Genomic DNA, 17,133 nt, shown 5'->3' on the forward strand with positions numbered 1-17,133 from the left:
GGACACGACTGAGCGACTTCACCTTCACTTTTCACATAAGCAAATAAACTGTGGTTTATATGCACAATTAAATATTAGACAGCATAGGAATCAACTCAGTTACATGCACTAACATTGAATTCAAACATAATTAAAAGAAAAAAGTTCATCACTAAAGATTATATAGAAAAGTTTTAACTTACAATAATATTTAAAGCTAAGATATAAAGAAAAACATACTTAAAATGGATACACATAGATGTAGTGTAGAGTTTACTGGGGAGAAGATTTGTTTTTGTATAGGTATGAAAGTGAAAGTCGTTCCATCCTGTCTGACTCTTTTCAATCCCATGACTATACGATCCATGGAATTCTCCAGGCCAGAATACTAGAGTGGATAATCATTCCCTTCTCCAGGGGATCGTCCCAACCCAGGGATCAAACCCAGACCTCCCACATTGCAGGTGGATTCTTTACCAGCTGAGCCACTAGGGAAGCACAAGAATACTGGAGTGGGTAGCCATTCCCTTCTCCAGGGGATCTTCCCAACCCAGAAACCGAAATGGGGTCTCCTGCATTGCAGGCTGATTCTTTACCAGCTGAGCTACCAGGGAAGCCCATGTATAGGTATACCAGCAGATTTTGTTTTGGATGCTGGATTCATAAGTATTTATTATATGATGAAAGAAGGAAAGAGAGAGAGAGAAAGGAAGGAAGGAAGGAAGGAAGAAAAGAGGGAAGGAAGAGGAAAGAAAGGGAGAAAGAAAAGAAAGTCACTGATGGAGCAATTATGAGAGTGTATCAAGCACTGGGAACTGTGATTAAACCAATTTCATGTACTTGGATTTCATAAAAGAAAGAGAGGGATGAAGGAGGGGTGGAAAGAGGGAAGGAGAGAGGGTGGTTTGGACAAGTAGGGTTGGGGACATATACAGACTGAGATTAGATATCATTGTTAAAGGTTTCCTTTTTAGCAGTCCTTGGCTATCAGAGAAAGGGTAGAGATTGGGTTCTGTTTGGCAGTGGGAAGCCGGGGGAGTGAGGGATATTGAGTTGCAGCTGAAACCAAGCCAGTGCTGACAACCACAGGAGCTAGCAGGGAAGCTGACTACTGGGTGCCAGGACTGGACCTTGGGGCAGCATGTTGCTGTAGGCATGGAACACCTTACTGGAGGGATTCCCTTTGGCCACTCCCTCTCAGAGGAAGCATGACACTGAGTGAGTCACAAGGAGGCTTGAGGAAGTAGGTGGGATTGAGAATCTGAGCCAGGAAGCAGCTGAGTCTTCAACTCAGAGTGGTGCTGGTGAAGAGCATTGGCTTAGTTCACACCCCACTTCTTCCACTTGTGTTTGTGTGACTTTGGGTGAGTTATTCATCCATCAGCTCTAAGGCTCTGTTTCCCAACTGCAAATTGAGATAACTCTTACCTCATAGAGCTTTCCTAAAAATTAAATAAGATAGTGTATGCAAAACGATGGTATCTTAAGAACTCAGTAAATGATAGTTAAAATGAAACTGCTCATCAAAGCAGACCCATCCTCAGATAGGAAACTGAACCTAAGAGGGAGTAACACACAGGTCAAGGAGGTCTGAAAGCTGGAAAGAAGGACAGCCAGACAGAGGGACTTTGTAAAATCGGAAACATGGCTTATCCTACACCCTGCTGGAAGACTTAAGCAGTATTCTCGTCTTTCTCAAAATCAACCAAAGCATGCACGGTAGTGAAATTTACAAGTAAGCTTAACACACCAGAATCCAGTCTCCTCATTTGAAAACTATGGGTTAGAAGGATTCTTCATTATATGATATGCTGACTGTTCAACCCTCCTCATTCATTCCTGGTTTTGTTCAATGTTAGCTCTCTCCCACTTATCCTAGAGAAAAGTCAATTGCTTTCACAGTATTCTCAGGATCTGAAATTGTACTTTGTGAAGTTGTCTGTCTTGGATTACTTGTATTGGCTTTTTTCCCTTAGGTGTTTTATTTGGGGGAAGTGGGGGACAATGGGTTTTTAAATTTTGTATTTCTTGCTCTGTCATCTAGGTAAACTTTTTTTAGAAAATGCCAGCCTGAGTTGAGTACTGCTAAGGAGGAATGAAGAAAGGCATTCTCATAATCAATTTGTATAGTCCCAGTATGGCAAGAGCAGTAAGAATAAAGGGACAGAAATCTCAAAAGAATGAAAATTTAGCAGTAACCAGTCAAAGGTTGTTCTTGCAGCCATTCACTCTAACCATTACTACCTGACTTAATTCCTCGGGTTTTATATGGACCATGTGTTTGGGTATTTTTCCCCCCTTATGGGGGCAGGTCGGGGTGGGGATGATTGGAGAACAACTAGAGAACTAAAGGAGTAGGATTAGAGAACTGTAACAAAAGCCTGAGACTGGCTTTTGTCAGTTTGCTCATTTCCTCCTTAACAGGACAAACAGGCTGTATTACTTTTCTATGCAGGTTGAAAGCTTATGAATTCTTTCCTTGCACTTACTTAAGACCAGAAGCCCGAAGTTCTTTTTTTTTTTTTCTTTTTTAACTTTACAATGTTGTATTGGTTTTGCCATATATCAAAATGAATCCGCCACAGGTATACATGTGTTCCCCATCCCGAACCCTCTTCCCTCCTCCCTCCCCATACCATCCCTCTGGTCGTCCCAGTGCACCAGCCCCACTTAACTCCAGTTGTCTGCTCCCAGTGCTCCAGGTGTCATGACTTGGCCTCTGCATTTGAAGGCATCACCTCTCCCACCCTGTCACTTCCACCCGGGCACCTCTCCGTACCCTGCCAGTTTGCTTTCTTTGCTGTGGTTTCACCTCCATGGTTCTAGAAAAATGTAACGATGAGCCATCTGGGTGATAATCCAGTGAGAGCACAGAGATGGAATCGATGAAGGGAGAAAAATGATTCAGTTCACTCTGAGCCCCTGTTTTTGGTTGGATCCAAATATCCTCCCTCCCTTTTATAGAAGAGAAAGAGAAAGAAGAAAGCCAGTTATTTTGGCATTGCCAAGGTATTGGAAAAAAAAAAAAAAAATTCCCCAACAATCTCATTGCTGCCTCCTAGTGAAAGTTTTAGAATTGAAAAAAGACCATTCACAGGGAGGACCTAAGGGGAAAAAAAGAAAGTGACTTTGCACAGACTTTTCCCCAAACTTTGTCTGAGATAGTGTCTGCCTCTCAGCTGCAGATTAGATATATTTGTGGTCACGGGTATTCCTTGGCCACAAGGCAAATACAGAGCCTGTATAGGCTCCACGGATGGAGGTACACGGTCCCGTGGGTGCTTGCCATCCACTTGGCAATATAAAGCCCACAGAACTTCTAATTCTCTTTCAATGTATTTTTCCTTCACTGTTCACTCATACAGACTACTCTCTTTCCTATATCTTGGTATTTTTTCACTTTTACATCACAATGTACAAGAACAGTGGTAAAGAATCCGCCTGCCAATGCAGGAGACCTGGGTTTGATCCCTGGGTTGAGAAATTCCCCTGGAGAAGGAAATGGCAACCCCTCCAGTATTCTTGCCTGGGGAATCCCAAGGACAGAGGAGCCTGGCGGGCTATAGTCCACGCAGTTGCAATAAGTCAGGTGCCACTGAGCATATACACAGGCAGAGAAATGTAGAAGAACAAATATATAAGGTTCCACGAGTTCAAACATAAGCTCTGTGGACATTAAAACTAAATCGTCATTTCAGTACATATGAAAGGGAATGGCAAGAAAACTTACGGGGAAAAGCTTAACCAGACTCAGTCAAGAGGCATGAAGGCCCATGAATAGCAGCCGTGATTTGCTGCTGTCTCCCATGAGGGTTCATCCTGGGGGCCTCTCCCTGGGTGAAAAGGCTCTAGGCCAAGAATACTGATCCCCTAAAAACCAAAACTGAAAGCCAAACCTCTCCTAGTGTGAAATTGTATTAGGTGAATAGCAAACAAGCACACAAACAACCATTTTCTTTTTAGGTATGGGAACATCTTTTTTTTTTTTCCCCCACAGTTCAACATTCATGAACTTAAGAACTATCAAATTTGGTTCATTTAATATCACTAAACAGGCAATACCACACAATTCATAAAACCATATCCTAGGAAGCTTATACATTTTATTTTTATAAGATATTTCACATACAGGCATATATTTCAATCATATATGCAAACATTTCATGGTAATAATTTATTGCAATTTATTTCTAAACTTAAATTTGAAAATATACAATAATTTAACTCACCAATATAAAAATGTTTCAGTCCTTATCCTTTTGTATATATCAAAATAATTTTCAAGATTAGACTCAACTTTATTCACAATAATCTTAGTAACAGTTTTCACATCTTGCGCCCCTATACATATATATGTCCTTTGTATGACAGTGTATATTTTGTGTCAAACCTATTATATAAGTTAGTAGGTTAAAAGCTCCGGGATGATAGTTTCATAGTTTATCATCACAAAACAGTATATTTAATACTCTAGTCTATGTAATTACTCCTGCTAGGGTTTTAACAGTTGCTCCACCCAGTCTGTGAACAGAGTGTCTTTATAGAGCCTGTAAAGGAATATGGTTCTAAAGAAATCAGTCCAATTGTTTTAGCAATACAAGGGCTGGTGCAAAGTAAACATTTGTGTGGTATCTTAAGAAAGAGTGTCACTCCCATACATTTCACTGCCGATTTGCATTTCTGTATGTCATCACAGCAACTAGGGGGGGGAAAAGCAACAATCACTATTCTTTTATTTAAATGAACAATAAAACAAGCCTAACTTTTAAATAAAACTGATGGCCTAAAAATGTTTTTATTTAAGTTCAATCAGTTCATTATACCTGCATACGTGTTTGTGTTCGAACTGGACATGAATTGCAGGGAAAACTTAAAAGAGTTAACTGACTGTAGAACTTCCTACTTGCACACACCACATGGCTAGGACAAATCCACACTGCCAAAGAGGCAAGCAAGTTCCCCCGGAAGGGCAGGCCAACTTGTGAATGAAACTTCCAGACTGATCGTGTTAGAAGATGTGCTGCAAGCATACCAAGAAGTGAGGAAAATCTGCAAACAAAATATGCTGTTTGATCTTTGCATTATGTCAAATATAAAGGAAAAAGCTGCTCCTACTAAAGGAAATTGTGCTTAACAGCATAAAAATATTCCAGTACAGAGTGACTAGTACGTTTCACTTTTGTCTTTCAGAAAAACGTTTTATACTTCTTACTGATTTTGAACACCTTCATCCTATCTGTGTGTGAGATACTGTGAGGCTAACGGTACCATAAACCGATCAGCATATGGATGACTAGCGACTAGAACAAAAACAAACCCCCAGAATTTTAAAAGATCTGATAAGTCGGCCAAGGACGCCAGTTCTCAGCCTGGGCTAGTTCCTTTTCGAAAGGGATGTCAGGCGCACGCTCAGCCCCTCCTGTTATCTTTCACTCCACTACCTCCGACTGGTTGCATCACCAGTGCAAGAAAATTCGCGAAGCATCTGCGGCAAGTAACATCTGGACCTCCAAGGAAGCACCTTCTTGCTAGGAATTCTCCAGCATTTTCTGGGTTGCGTCCCCTCTTCCTCCGAAGCGCGTGAGGCTCTCCTCCACGTGCGCGCCTCCTTCCTCCAGGGCAGGGGATCCCAGAACCGCGACCACCGCTGTTCTGCCCGGCCGGGGACGCCGGGACGACCCCAGGGGTGGCGGAAGCCAAACAGTGCGCAGACTCGGCGGCGCGCTTCGAAGTCTCCGCTCGCCTCAACCTGTTCTCAAGTGAAAAGCGGGTGGGAGGAGGAGTACGGGGGTGGGGGTAGGGGGGTGGTGAGGAGGGGGAGAGGCGGCGGGGATCCTGTTTAATTCGCGGTCCTGAGGGTGTGGGAGCGGGAGGAGGCTCGGCTGGTCCCTCCTCCCTCCCCAAGTGCTGGGCTCCACCTCCTCCGCGTGCCCCCAGATATACACACACTCAGCGGCGGCCGGCTATGCACACCCAGCGCCGGCTTCGGGCACGTGTACACGCAGGTAGCGACACTCACCTGAGCCCGTGCACAGGGCTCCTGTCGCCTCGGGAGCGGCGGGCTGGCGGCCTGGGCTGGAAAGGGGCCCACGGTGCTGCAGGAGAGGGGCAATTGGGAGCAGCCCCAGCGCGGACCTGCGAACTGAGGTGATGGCGCGCCTTCTTTAAATCCTACCCACTCATCCGCCACCCCCCCCCCAACCCCCCTGACTCTTGCACCTCCGCCCGCTCGGCTTCGGCCGAGGAAGCCCGCCCAGAGGGGCTCCAGCCGCGGAGCACACACGGGCGCACGCTCCGAGGCGAGCGCGCCGACAGGGGCGCGGCGGCGCCGGCGCAGGAAACTTGGGCGAAGTTAGTTGCAAGTCCCGGGCGGAGGCCCAGAGGACCGAGGAGTGGGACGCGGCCGGTGCCTGGCCCGCGGCGCCGCGCGGAGGCTGGCCCGTGCTCCGCGCCCGGCGCGCTCCGGGTGCCCGAGTCGGCCGACGAGCCAGGAGGGGCTTGGAGAGAGCCGAGCCGGCATGGCCCGAGGGACAGCGAGACGCGCCGCCCCGGCGAGCCGGGAGGATTTCCTTTGAGGCCCGGCGATCGATCCCAGGCTTTCTGAATCCTCAGCCAACCTCCTGCCCCGACACGCAGCCGGAGAGGAAGACCCAAGAGGCAGGTGCTGGGGTGCGGAAAGCTCCCCCACCCCGCCCTAAACCCCAGCCCACCAGGGGGGTTCCCATCAGCACCCCGCCTGCTGCGAGCGAGGAAGACCGGCCGGTGCTGCGGTATTTGTATTTATATCCATTGCGGCGCTCTGCGTTCCCTCGGTGGGCCCGGACCCCCCTCCTCTTCCTCCTCCCGGCCGCCCCCCTCCTCCCCCACCCCCATCTGCCACTGTCAAATGAGAAAGTCACCGAGGAGAACCCAAACACTCCAGCCGCCGAGAGCCCCCTTTGGCACTTGGCAGCACGCGGCGGCTGACTCCTCCGCTCAACTTGGTGGCGCCTCCGCGACATAACTTTCGGGGTTGCTGTGCATTTAACAGGGGAAAGACCGAGGAGGGGGATCGCGCTGCTGGGTGGCGGCCACCTGCGGGGAGTTCGCAAGCGGACGCCACCGGACAGGAAGGACACAAAGAAAGCAAAGGGCAAACTGCCACAGTGGGGGTGGGAACACCGCCGAGAAGTTCTCGTGCCCCGGGGAGGATTTTGTTTCCCACCCCCACCCGCGAGCGCCTGGCCGGCCGGAGACAACAGCACATCCAGGAGGCGCGACGCGGCCCGGGGCTGGTCCCCCGGCCCCCTCCTCCCGGCGGGAGCGACGCCGGGGTGAAAAGTGGGGCACAGCGGGCCGAAGGGGTCCCCGCCAACAGCCAACATTGATTTCCTCCGGGCCGAGAGCGACGGCCCGGGCGGCGGCGGCGGCGGGCTGCAGCCGCGGCAGGGCGACAGCATGTCCAAGCCGGTGGACCACGTCAAGCGGCCCATGAACGCCTTCATGGTGTGGTCGCGGGCTCAGCGGCGCAAGATGGCTCAGGAGAACCCCAAGATGCACAACTCGGAGATCAGCAAGCGCCTGGGCGCCGAGTGGAAGCTGCTCACCGAGTCGGAGAAGCGGCCGTTCATCGACGAGGCGAAGCGCCTGCGCGCCATGCACATGAAGGAGCACCCCGACTACAAGTACCGGCCGCGGCGCAAGCCCAAGACACTGCTCAAGAAGGACAAGTTCGCCTTCCCGGTGCCCTACGGCCTGGGCGGCGTGGCCGACGCCGAGCACCCGGCGCTCAAGGCGGGCGCCGGGCTGCACACGGGCGCGGGCAGCGGCGGCCTGGTGCCCGAGTCGCTGCTTGCCAACCCCGAGAAGGCGGCCGCCGCCGCCGCTGCCGCCGCGGCGCGCGTCTTCTTCCCGCAGTCGGCTGCTGCCGCCGCCGCCGCCGCGGCCGCGGCCGCCGCCGGCAGCCCGTACTCGCTGCTTGACCTGGGCTCCAAGATGGCAGAGATCTCGTCGTCCTCGTCCGGCCTCCCGTACGCGTCGTCGCTGGGCTACCCGACCGCGGGCGCTGGCGCCTTCCACGGCGCGGCGGCGGCGGCTGCAGCGGCGGCCGCGGCCGCCGGGGGGCACACGCACTCGCACCCCAGCCCGGGCAACCCGGGTTACATGATCCCGTGCAACTGCAGCGCGTGGCCCAGCCCCGGGCTGCAGCCGCCGCTCGCCTACATCCTGCTGCCTGGCATGGGCAAGCCCCAGCTAGACCCCTACCCCGCGGCCTACGCCGCGGCGCTATGACCCCCGAGGGGCGGCCTCGCCGGGACCTGTGTGCCCACGTGTACATATGTATAGGTACGAGCTCTGCGGCCTCCCCACGCGCCCTCCCGCGACGGGGGCCCCCCGGTGTGTGTGTACATAAGGTGTATAGTTGCCAGTCGGGGCGCGAGTGGCCGAGCGCGCGAGTGCGCGGGCGAGTGTGCGTGTGAATTCGACAGGACCCTTTCAGACCTGCACCCCGCAGACAACTTTCAAGAGGGCAGTTGTATCCGGCAGCGGTGGCTGTTTGCTTTGCACTTCGGAACCTGTTGCGTTTTGGCCCACAGAGGTGGAGGAGTAACTTTTTTTTGACATGTTGGGCTTTCCAGCTTTCTCTGTGGGAAGTTTACTGTCGGTTTTGCTTTTGTTGCCCATTGTTTTTCTTTTATTATTCTTTTCTCCCGGTCTGTGTTGCATGCACTCTGTTCAAACGTTAGGTCTGAAATGGTTGGCACAAGAGAAAAGCTGATCTGTGTCATTAGTTTCTCGGAACGGGATGGCTCCGAGCAGCCTTGCTCCCTATTTGTACTATTTGAACTTTGCAAATCTCTGTTCTCTCAAGCAGAACCCCTAGACCGGATCCATTCTTGACCAGTGACCGGCTCGAATCTGGCCTTTTGTGTGTGAGACGATCACGGTTTCTTTTGTTTATCCTGCCATATGCAAATCAGACCAAGAGCTCTTTCTCAAGAGCAAGGACCGCAAACAAGAAATGTGTGTGAAATGAAAAGTTGTCAATTGGATTTTCTCCCTTAAAAAAAAAATCTAGAAGTCTCCCTGAGTCCACTTGCCAGAATTTTTGACACAATTTACACAGAAAAAGGCATTGTTCCTATTTTTTCATTATGGCTGAGTTTCACCTTCAGATGATTGTAAATGTGTATATGTCCGTGAAAGCATTGAGTCTGAAAATGTGTTACTTGCGTTGCCCTAAATTTGAGTCAGTTTTCGACTCTCAAACATTTTGAACAAATGTCAAAGTTAACTTTTAAAAATTGCGGGACTATTTCAGACTCGCAATTTTATCTAAGATTAAATCAGACTTTTTTGTCTGAGTGGTAATTATATATTTATTATTTAGCAAAACAAAACAAAAACCAGAATTGTTTTGACAGATGTCTCTTCTTTCAGCTAGCATTTCTCCACCAACTCAAACCGCTTAAATGTGTTTTGGAGTTCCCTCCCTAATTAGCTTATTTTTTAGATCACCTGCAATTCATTTGCAAATGATGATAAAACACATTTTAGAGAAAAGAACCTCATTTGTAGCTTTTTTCTTTTTAAGTGTATATATTTTGACTACTGTTTGTGAATGAAGTTGGCTAACATGTATTTAGTTTCATTTTGGCTTTATGTAATATAAAGTTTTTAAAAGTTTAAGTATTGGTTTTAACCTTTATGTGTAAATGGTTTTTCTTGTGTGATCTTCTAATTTAATATTAGACATCTAAACTATATCTGTAAATTAGAACCCGACTATCACTCTGTTCATTTTTTTTGAACAAAGAGTTTAAATAAAGCCTGAACCAGGGAAAAGAGAAAATCCTCTATTTCTTGTTGAGTTCCTAACAAGATTTTTATCTGAATTGCCCTTACGTGCCTGGTCCAGGTGAAGTGTAAGGTATCCTCCAAAGGCAGTCTTTGTTTCACTTTTGAATAGATTTACTAGGAAATCTAAATCAAGCCATTGTTATTCAGAGCCAAAAACCTGATTTATCACATTTTTAATCGTGAATAGGAAAGAAGATAAAAAAACCAAGTAGTTGTATTATCTTGGGGGGAAAAAAGGCATTCATGAACCAGTAGAACAGAGCCCATTGAAAACATCCAGACCGTTTAAAGCATTTCACTAGTTTCCAGTAACATTTTAAGAGGGGAAAGTTGCCTGACCACTTTATCTTGTTAGCAGGAGAGCCCCACTGCTTAAATCAGTGTAATTTGTTCTTGTATCTTTGGTATATTCCTTATTTACACCTTAAGATTTTATTTGTAAGGATGATCGCTGAATTAAGACTTTGTACAACTTTTGACCTCTTTAAGGCTTTATTCTGTCATGCTAATGGCATTAAAATACAAACAACAAATTCTAATGGAAAGGGTTGAATTTCCAAGGCTGCACAAGTTTACACTGGAGAAAGGTTTGAAATCATACCAGGTTTTAATTTCAGAAAAGAAATTAGAAGATGCCAGGAAGACTATCAGGAGAAAAAAAAAAAATACCTAGAGGGAGATCTTTATTTTCGCCCCACCAAGATAGAAATTCTAAAGATACAAGACTCAACTAGTCCTAAACTAGTTTCCCCAACAGAGTCTCTGGAGCTCCACGTCTTTATAAGCTACCCAACTCTTTAAAGTCATTGTTTTCCCCCTACGGAATAATATTTTAAGAACCATGAAAAGTTTGGAAATGTGAGAAATAGGCTCTGCTGGTTTGACCCTGATTCACTAATTAAAACGATCCTTCTCCTGTTATTCCCCGAGCTCTTTGCAATATTATAAGTTAATTCATATGGTTCTGAGCGATTATGCAAAACTAATTTGGACTGTCCAGGGGTAATTATCCCTGACACGGTTAATTAAATCCTTTCAAGGCTCCGTCTTTCCCTTTTGTAGCAGCCCATCACTTCTCAACACGGAACTTCCTGCGGCTCGCTGGAAATCACCCCAGCCCTAAATCTTAGTTACCTCCCTGAGCCTTCCAGCTCGGCCCCACCGGCCCGAAGAGTTCCCCGCCCGCTCCCGCCCCCTCCCCTTTCTCTAATGATCTGCGTTTTCTGGGAGCAGCGCTCCAGAGTGTTGATGAATGAGAATAGGACTAGAGAGATGAGTTGTGGGGTGGGGGGAAGGATGCTGGGGGTGAGCGCACAGGGTCACACCGCCAACAGATTGTGCGGCTGTTTGAGTAGTAAGGTCCACGGGGGTGACTGGTTTATCACCCCTCTGACTTCAGTGTTCTTGCTAACTAGTTGCGCCTAGAGAAAGTCTCTCTCTGAATTAGACTGTGCAGAAGAAAGGGGGTGCGACTAAAGGGCAAGAGGGCGTGCAGAAAAGGCCGGGTGTGTGTGTGTGAGTTAGAAAGTGACCCATACATAGAGCCCTGGGACTAGGCAAAGACCTGCTGCCTGCTCCAGATCTCTCGCTCTCTCTCTAACCATCTGTGTCTCTTTCCTCTCTTCTCTCCTCTCCTGCTTTCCTTCCTTCTTTTTGCTCTTTTAACATTTTCGTTTAAGGTTTAAAAAAAGCGACGCCATTCCTTAGGTAGTCACGGCTGCCTAAGGGCTTTAAACAAGCCTCACACCCAAGGGGCCAGGGGTGTTGCCCTCAGGCTTTGAGCAAACAGGTGGAATTGTTCTGTGGAACCGTAAGGACTTAGCTGGGGGGTGGAGGTGGGGGATGCTGCAGTGCGGAGGGGAGGGACGCCTTCCAGGGAGCCGTGGGGCTGGCCGCTGTTGTCACTTCATTTGACAATTTCCTCCTCCCTTTCTCCCCTACCCGTCCCCCCCTCCCCCGCCCCCGCAAGAAAGTAGAACAAAACAGCGTGGATCTTCTCTCACCGCCGGGCTCTGCGTAGCCTTAGGCGAGGGGCTCAGAAGATGGAGAGAAGATTTGACCGTCTTCCCCCAGCAGATAGGGACCCGCGCGCGCCAGCCAATCAGAGCGCCGCTCGGCCGCACCCTCCCGGCGAGTGAAGTTCCCGCATCTCGCCCGCCCCAAGAGTCCTTGTCTTTCTTGCGCCCGCAGCCCCGCGGAGGCAGAGAGAGCGCGCCAACCAAACTTTATTAATCTCTCCCCGTTCTTTCTCCCTCAGCCCAGTGCATCTCAAAGGTCAGCACTCTTCGCTTAAAAGACTGATATTATTAATTCACTGACAATCCCTCCACCCCCCCCAATTCTTTTTTTCTCTCTTGCAAGAAAAAAAAAGGGGGGGTAGTGAAAAGAGGGCTTTTTTTTTTTATCCTTTTTTTTTGTCCTTCAGTGGGAGCGTTTAGACAGTCGAGGAGGTTTTGTCCGGGAACAAAACGCAGGGTTGGGAGGTTTTGTGAGAGTGTTGTTTGTTGAAGTGGAGCTAAGAAAAAGCGGCGGCTTTCTCCTCATTGTGAAGAAACCAATCAGTGGTATTTGGAAAACTGTTAGCATTGTGCACTTCTTCTGTGTCCATTGTGAGGCGTTTCTTTTCACAAGGTTTTTTTTTCAGCCGATCCAGCTGGCCGGAATGAATAGCGGCGCAATGTGTACACGCTTTGTCCCTCCGGCCTTCAAGTAGCCCCCATTGAATAGACTAAGTTGACACTGCGTGACAGTGAAACAACATAATAAAAAATACATGAGCCCCTGAATAGGAGCAGGCGCATAAATAAATAAAATGGGTGACCAAAACTGGATAAACTGAATGACAAAACGGTGAAAGGGGAACAAAAAGATATTTAACACGCTAGATTAGCATTAGAATGCGATCTACAAGGCAGAACAATTGATGAATAGGTTTACCGGCCAAGAAAGAAATGGACTAAATGCCCTTTGAATAGATATGCTTTTTGCAAGGGCTTTGAATAGATATGCTTTTTTTGCAAGGGCTGAATGGGAAAAGGTAAAGATGAAGCTATGCAAATGAGCGGGGGAACTTTTTATATATATTCTTTAAACACACACACACACTGCGGGGAGGAGAGTGCTGCCTCGGGGTGTTTATAGAAGCAATAATTGCCATTATTAGCATTGTCTGCGACAGATAGAAATTGAACAGGTTGGGATAATGTCGGGTAGCAGTAATTATTCTTCTAATTAATGGTCCTTTGCTACTTAAAAAAAAAAAAAAAAAAGAATAAAGGAAAGGAGAAGTCAAAGTTATGCAGAAGTTATGTTTCCTCGTGTCCGTTTGCCCAGCGTTGGAATCCGTGGAGCAGCGAGTGTGGCCATTCCAAGATGCATGCTGATTTTAGAACATTACAGGGAGCCGATCCTTAAGACTTTGGGTTTGGGGCCTGCATTCCATTTATACTGCATTTTAAGAGTCTAATACAGCGTCTGGTACGTGGTAGGTGTCGAATGAATAGTTATGGAATGAATGAAGGCATGTAAATTAAATGGAGGAACCCTAGCCTTCTCGCGGGTGTGGGGGAGGGGAATACCAAGGAGGGGTTTCGAGTTTCACCGCCCCCACCTTCACTTTTTTAGGGGAGCCGTCCAAGAGGAAAGGTCGCCACAAGCTTTTTGAGGCTTTTGTCTTCAGCCTATCTGGGCCGCTGGAAAAAATGGGGAGACCAAACAAGCGACGGGCAACTACTGCCTCCCCCATTCCTTCTCTGTCCCCAAATCCATCCCTAAGCGCGAAGAACATTGTACGTACCCCCTTAAAGAATTGGGCTTCCCTGTGGCTCAGACGGTAAAGAATGCCTGCAATGCCGGAGACCTGGGTTCGATCCCTGGGTCTAGAAGATCCCCTTAGTGAAGGGAATGGCTACCCACTCCAGTATTCTTGCCTGGAGAATTCCACGAACAGAGAAGCCTGGCAGGCTATACAGTCCAGGGGATGGCAGAGTCAGACACGACTGAGCGACTAACACTTCCTGAAAGGATTAGAATACACTTAAAGCTTAGCTCTTTCTCGCGGGTCTCTCCCTTTGGCCTCCGCTGCCCTTTCCCCTCTAAGCCTTTAACTGAACCCCACGGGACAGAGGACCTCCTGCCTGAATTGCTGGCGGAGGCAGGGCGCGAACCCGCGGAGATCTAGGCTGTCCTCGGGCTCCCTGCGTTCCCCACCTCCCCCCACCCCCTCCCCAGGCGGCCGGCCCGGCTTCTGGGCCACCCAGCCGTCGAACTTTCCAGCGGCTTTCAACCCTGCCCTAACTTAAATGAACAAGACAAATTGTAGACGGCCGGGCTGACAAGTCCCTGCCAACAAGCGGAGGCTCAGAGGGCACTCAGCACCAGCGCTCCGACCTCCCCGACGGCGGCCGGGAAGCTGGGTTTTGAGAAGAGATGACAACTGCTTCTGAATTGTTGGGATAAAAGGGGAGGTGTCCCGAGCTTTAAAAGCAGTGTTCTCCCCCACCCCCTTCTTTTTAAAAAGCTACTTAGCCTTTCCGAGTGACGGGGGCCGCTGGGAAGTCTCGCATATTTTAAAGTGTAACCCAAGCTTTCGCGGTTTCAGCTTCATTTAAAACATGCAAGTTCCTAGAAACTGACAAACCTGGAAAAAGAAAAAGAAAAAAAAAAAAAAAAAAAACTTTCGAAGCGTTCTAGTCGGATAAACCGGTTGGGAGTCACTTTGAGGCGATAAAACTCACAGTGATGGGGTGATGGGTATTGGTGGAGGCAGTGACCTGTTGGATTGGGTTTCCAGGTTCAAGGTGGCCACCGGGCCTTTGCCAACCACCTAGGCGCAGAGCAGGGAAGTGGTACCCACAAGGCAATAGCTTTAATGCCTTCCTTTTTGTGACCTCTTGCTCCTCCGCCCAGACCCTCACTGCACGCTTTGTCAGGTAGGCGCCATCACCCTTGCTGAGGCAGCCCCATCATTCACACTCGACTGAAGGAAATAAAATCGGCTTTGGCTTTTTAATTCCTTTTGAAGATTTCTCCACCTGATTTCTACCTCCTTTGGGCTCCTCGCTTGATTGGGGGAGGGGTTATTTAGGGACTTTTTGACAAACAGAATAAGTTGAGGTGCTAATTGTAAACACCCGGTTGCTCTCCTTGAATGTATTTATTATCATACATGAGGACTTGGAGACTCATGGCCTATTACTCATTTCAAGCCTCTAGGCAAAGAATTCTCCTACTGAGATCGACCAGTAAAACCAGATTTCTTAGGGGAAATTACAAGGACGTCTTCAGACTCTCTTTGTGGAACGATATTACTGGGTTGTCAATTTCACTCGAGCACCCTCCTCCCTACACATCTCATCCCACCGTTTTACTTCGGGATCACCCCAAGGTAATTAGCCACTCGCAGAAAGCTTGAAATCCCGAAAGGAGAGGAGCAGCCTAGGATAACAGAGACCAAGTGAGGCTTTTCAGATCGGATGCTCCACGGGGGCCATCTTTTCATAAGGTCAGGAGTGGAGAGAAGTATGTTTGCAGAAGAGGAAATACGTTTAAAAGGGCTCCCAGGCGGTGGGGGGGCTTCCTACAATGTCATCACCGCGACTCCGCAGGGAGCCCAGCCTGTCCTCCGTGGAGTCCCGCACAGGTACTGCCACTGAATTCAGGAGTTCATTACGGGCACATGGGAACAAGAACACAAGCACACACGGTTGGGAGCGGACCTCGGTTTATGTGTCATCAAATGCTAACCCCCGAGGTTGAGAGTAGTGTCCGACAGACTAGAGATCTACGCGGACATCAGAAGTCGGGGAAAATTTGGTGGGGTTATAATCGCGCACAAACAGGCGAATTCTGCCCAGCAAACGTTTGCGCACCCGGTCTCCCACGCTCTCTCCCACTTGGCTGAAGTTTGGGTTATGGTATGTTTTGAACTGGACCATCTAAATGGCCTCGACGGCCTCCCTCTGCCTGCATGGACCCGCTCGTTGACGAGGACTGACAGCGTACACAGACCCCGGGAAGGACACAGAAGACCACTCAGGGAAGCACAGGAAAAGTGCGTTTCGGGAGAGAAGGCAGGAAGGAAGAGAGGATGAAGGGGGGCGGGAAAAAAATCAGGACGGGAAAAAGAACCGCCTTCCTACTGACACTCCCTCTTGCCCTCAGGTTCAACACCTGGGGAGGGTACTGCCAGGGCTGATGTGCCACGAGACGAGCTGAACCGCGGAGGAGGTGAAGGACCGCAGACCTCAGCCTGCTCCAACCCTAACTCCTCCTCACATTCGCCCCCACCCCCCACCGCTGGTTCACCCCAACTAAGACCAGAGACTCCCCAGTCGGGAAGGGAACGCTACGGGAGGCGATAATCGCGCGGGCTCTGGAAGGATCCCACCACCGAGGGTTCCGGAAACGGGGGGGGGGGGGGGGGGGGGGGGAGGGGAGAATCCTGAAAGTCCTCAGGACTCGGGGACTCCTCTTGCAGCTGGAGCCACGTGAGAAAGAGGAGTCTTTAAAAGTGCGGCTGGCCTCTGCCCCCATCATATTAACTCCTGCAAGTGAAAGTCGCCCAGTCGTGTCCGACTCTTTGTGACCCCATGAACTGTAGTCAGGCTTCTCTGTCCATGGGATTCTCCAGGCAAGAATACCAGAGTGGGTAGCCCGTTCCTGTCTCCAGGGGATCTTCCAAACCCAGGGATCGAACCCGGGTCTCCCGCATCGCAGGCGGATTCTTTACCGTCTGAACCACCAGGGAAGCCCAAACCCACAGCGGAAAACAAGTTTTGTGCAGCCTGAAACTTACTTAAGAAAATTGCATCACAATTAGGGTAGGACTTTACAAGAGGGGTCGGTGCCAGCGAGGGACTGTGAAACTGAAGCTCCTTTTTCTTCCCGGGAAATCTGCCCCGATAGACTCTCAGGACTGCCAGGGGAGCTAGCTCGTTCCCAGTTCCAGCAGTGAAACGAGAGCCAGGGGCAGAAATGAGGCCCTTAGCTAATCGCCCCATCCCCGCCTCAGCTCGCGCCCCACTCCCGCGTGTCGGCGGGACACAGGCGCCGACTGCCCTGCCCCAGACCAAGGCTTCCTTGCTCTTCCGGATCCCAACTTGCTATATTCCTTCTTTCCAGGGACTCTTTTTTCTCCTGCAAACCTAGACTAGAGTAAGTAGTTAGAGCGGCCGATTAATAAGTATTCAAACGGAATGTTTATGACCGAGTGAATAAACATGAGCCCGCCGCTGCGGCGGCAGCGCCCACCGGCTCACGCTCGCCTCTCCTGGGCGCGCGGAGCCGGAACAGGCGAAACTGGCGTTTCTGATC

General features: G+C 49.5%; 1 protein-coding gene and 1 long non-coding RNA gene across 2 annotated transcripts; both read left to right on the forward strand.

Annotated features, from left to right (window-relative positions):
- The first annotated feature begins 7,280 nt into the window (after positions 1-7,280).
- On the forward strand, positions 7,281-11,791 carry SOX21 (SRY-box transcription factor 21). Its single transcript, XM_025262681.3, has one exon. The coding sequence runs from the start codon at positions 7,417-7,419 to the stop codon at positions 8,248-8,250; it is 834 nt and encodes a 277-aa protein (XP_025118466.2). The 5' UTR covers positions 7,281-7,416; the 3' UTR covers positions 8,251-11,791.
- Positions 11,792-13,736: 1,945 nt separating this feature from the next.
- On the forward strand, positions 13,737-16,113 carry LOC123328965. The gene is made up of 2 exons (XR_006544002.2): positions 13,737-15,871; positions 15,982-16,113. It is a non-coding gene; the product is annotated as an uncharacterized LOC123328965 (long non-coding RNA).
- The last annotated feature ends 1,020 nt before the right edge of the window (positions 16,114-17,133 follow it).

The sequence above is a fragment of the Bubalus bubalis genome, chromosome 13, assembly GCF_019923935.1.
Source record: "Bubalus bubalis isolate 160015118507 breed Murrah chromosome 13, NDDB_SH_1, whole genome shotgun sequence".
NCBI lineage: Eukaryota > Metazoa > Chordata > Mammalia > Artiodactyla > Bovidae > Bubalus > Bubalus bubalis.

Coding starts and splice junctions, on each gene's coding strand:
- SOX21 (XM_025262681.3), top strand. CDS start 7,417: ATGTCCAAGCCGGTGGACCACGTCAAGCGGCCCATGAACGCCTTCATG.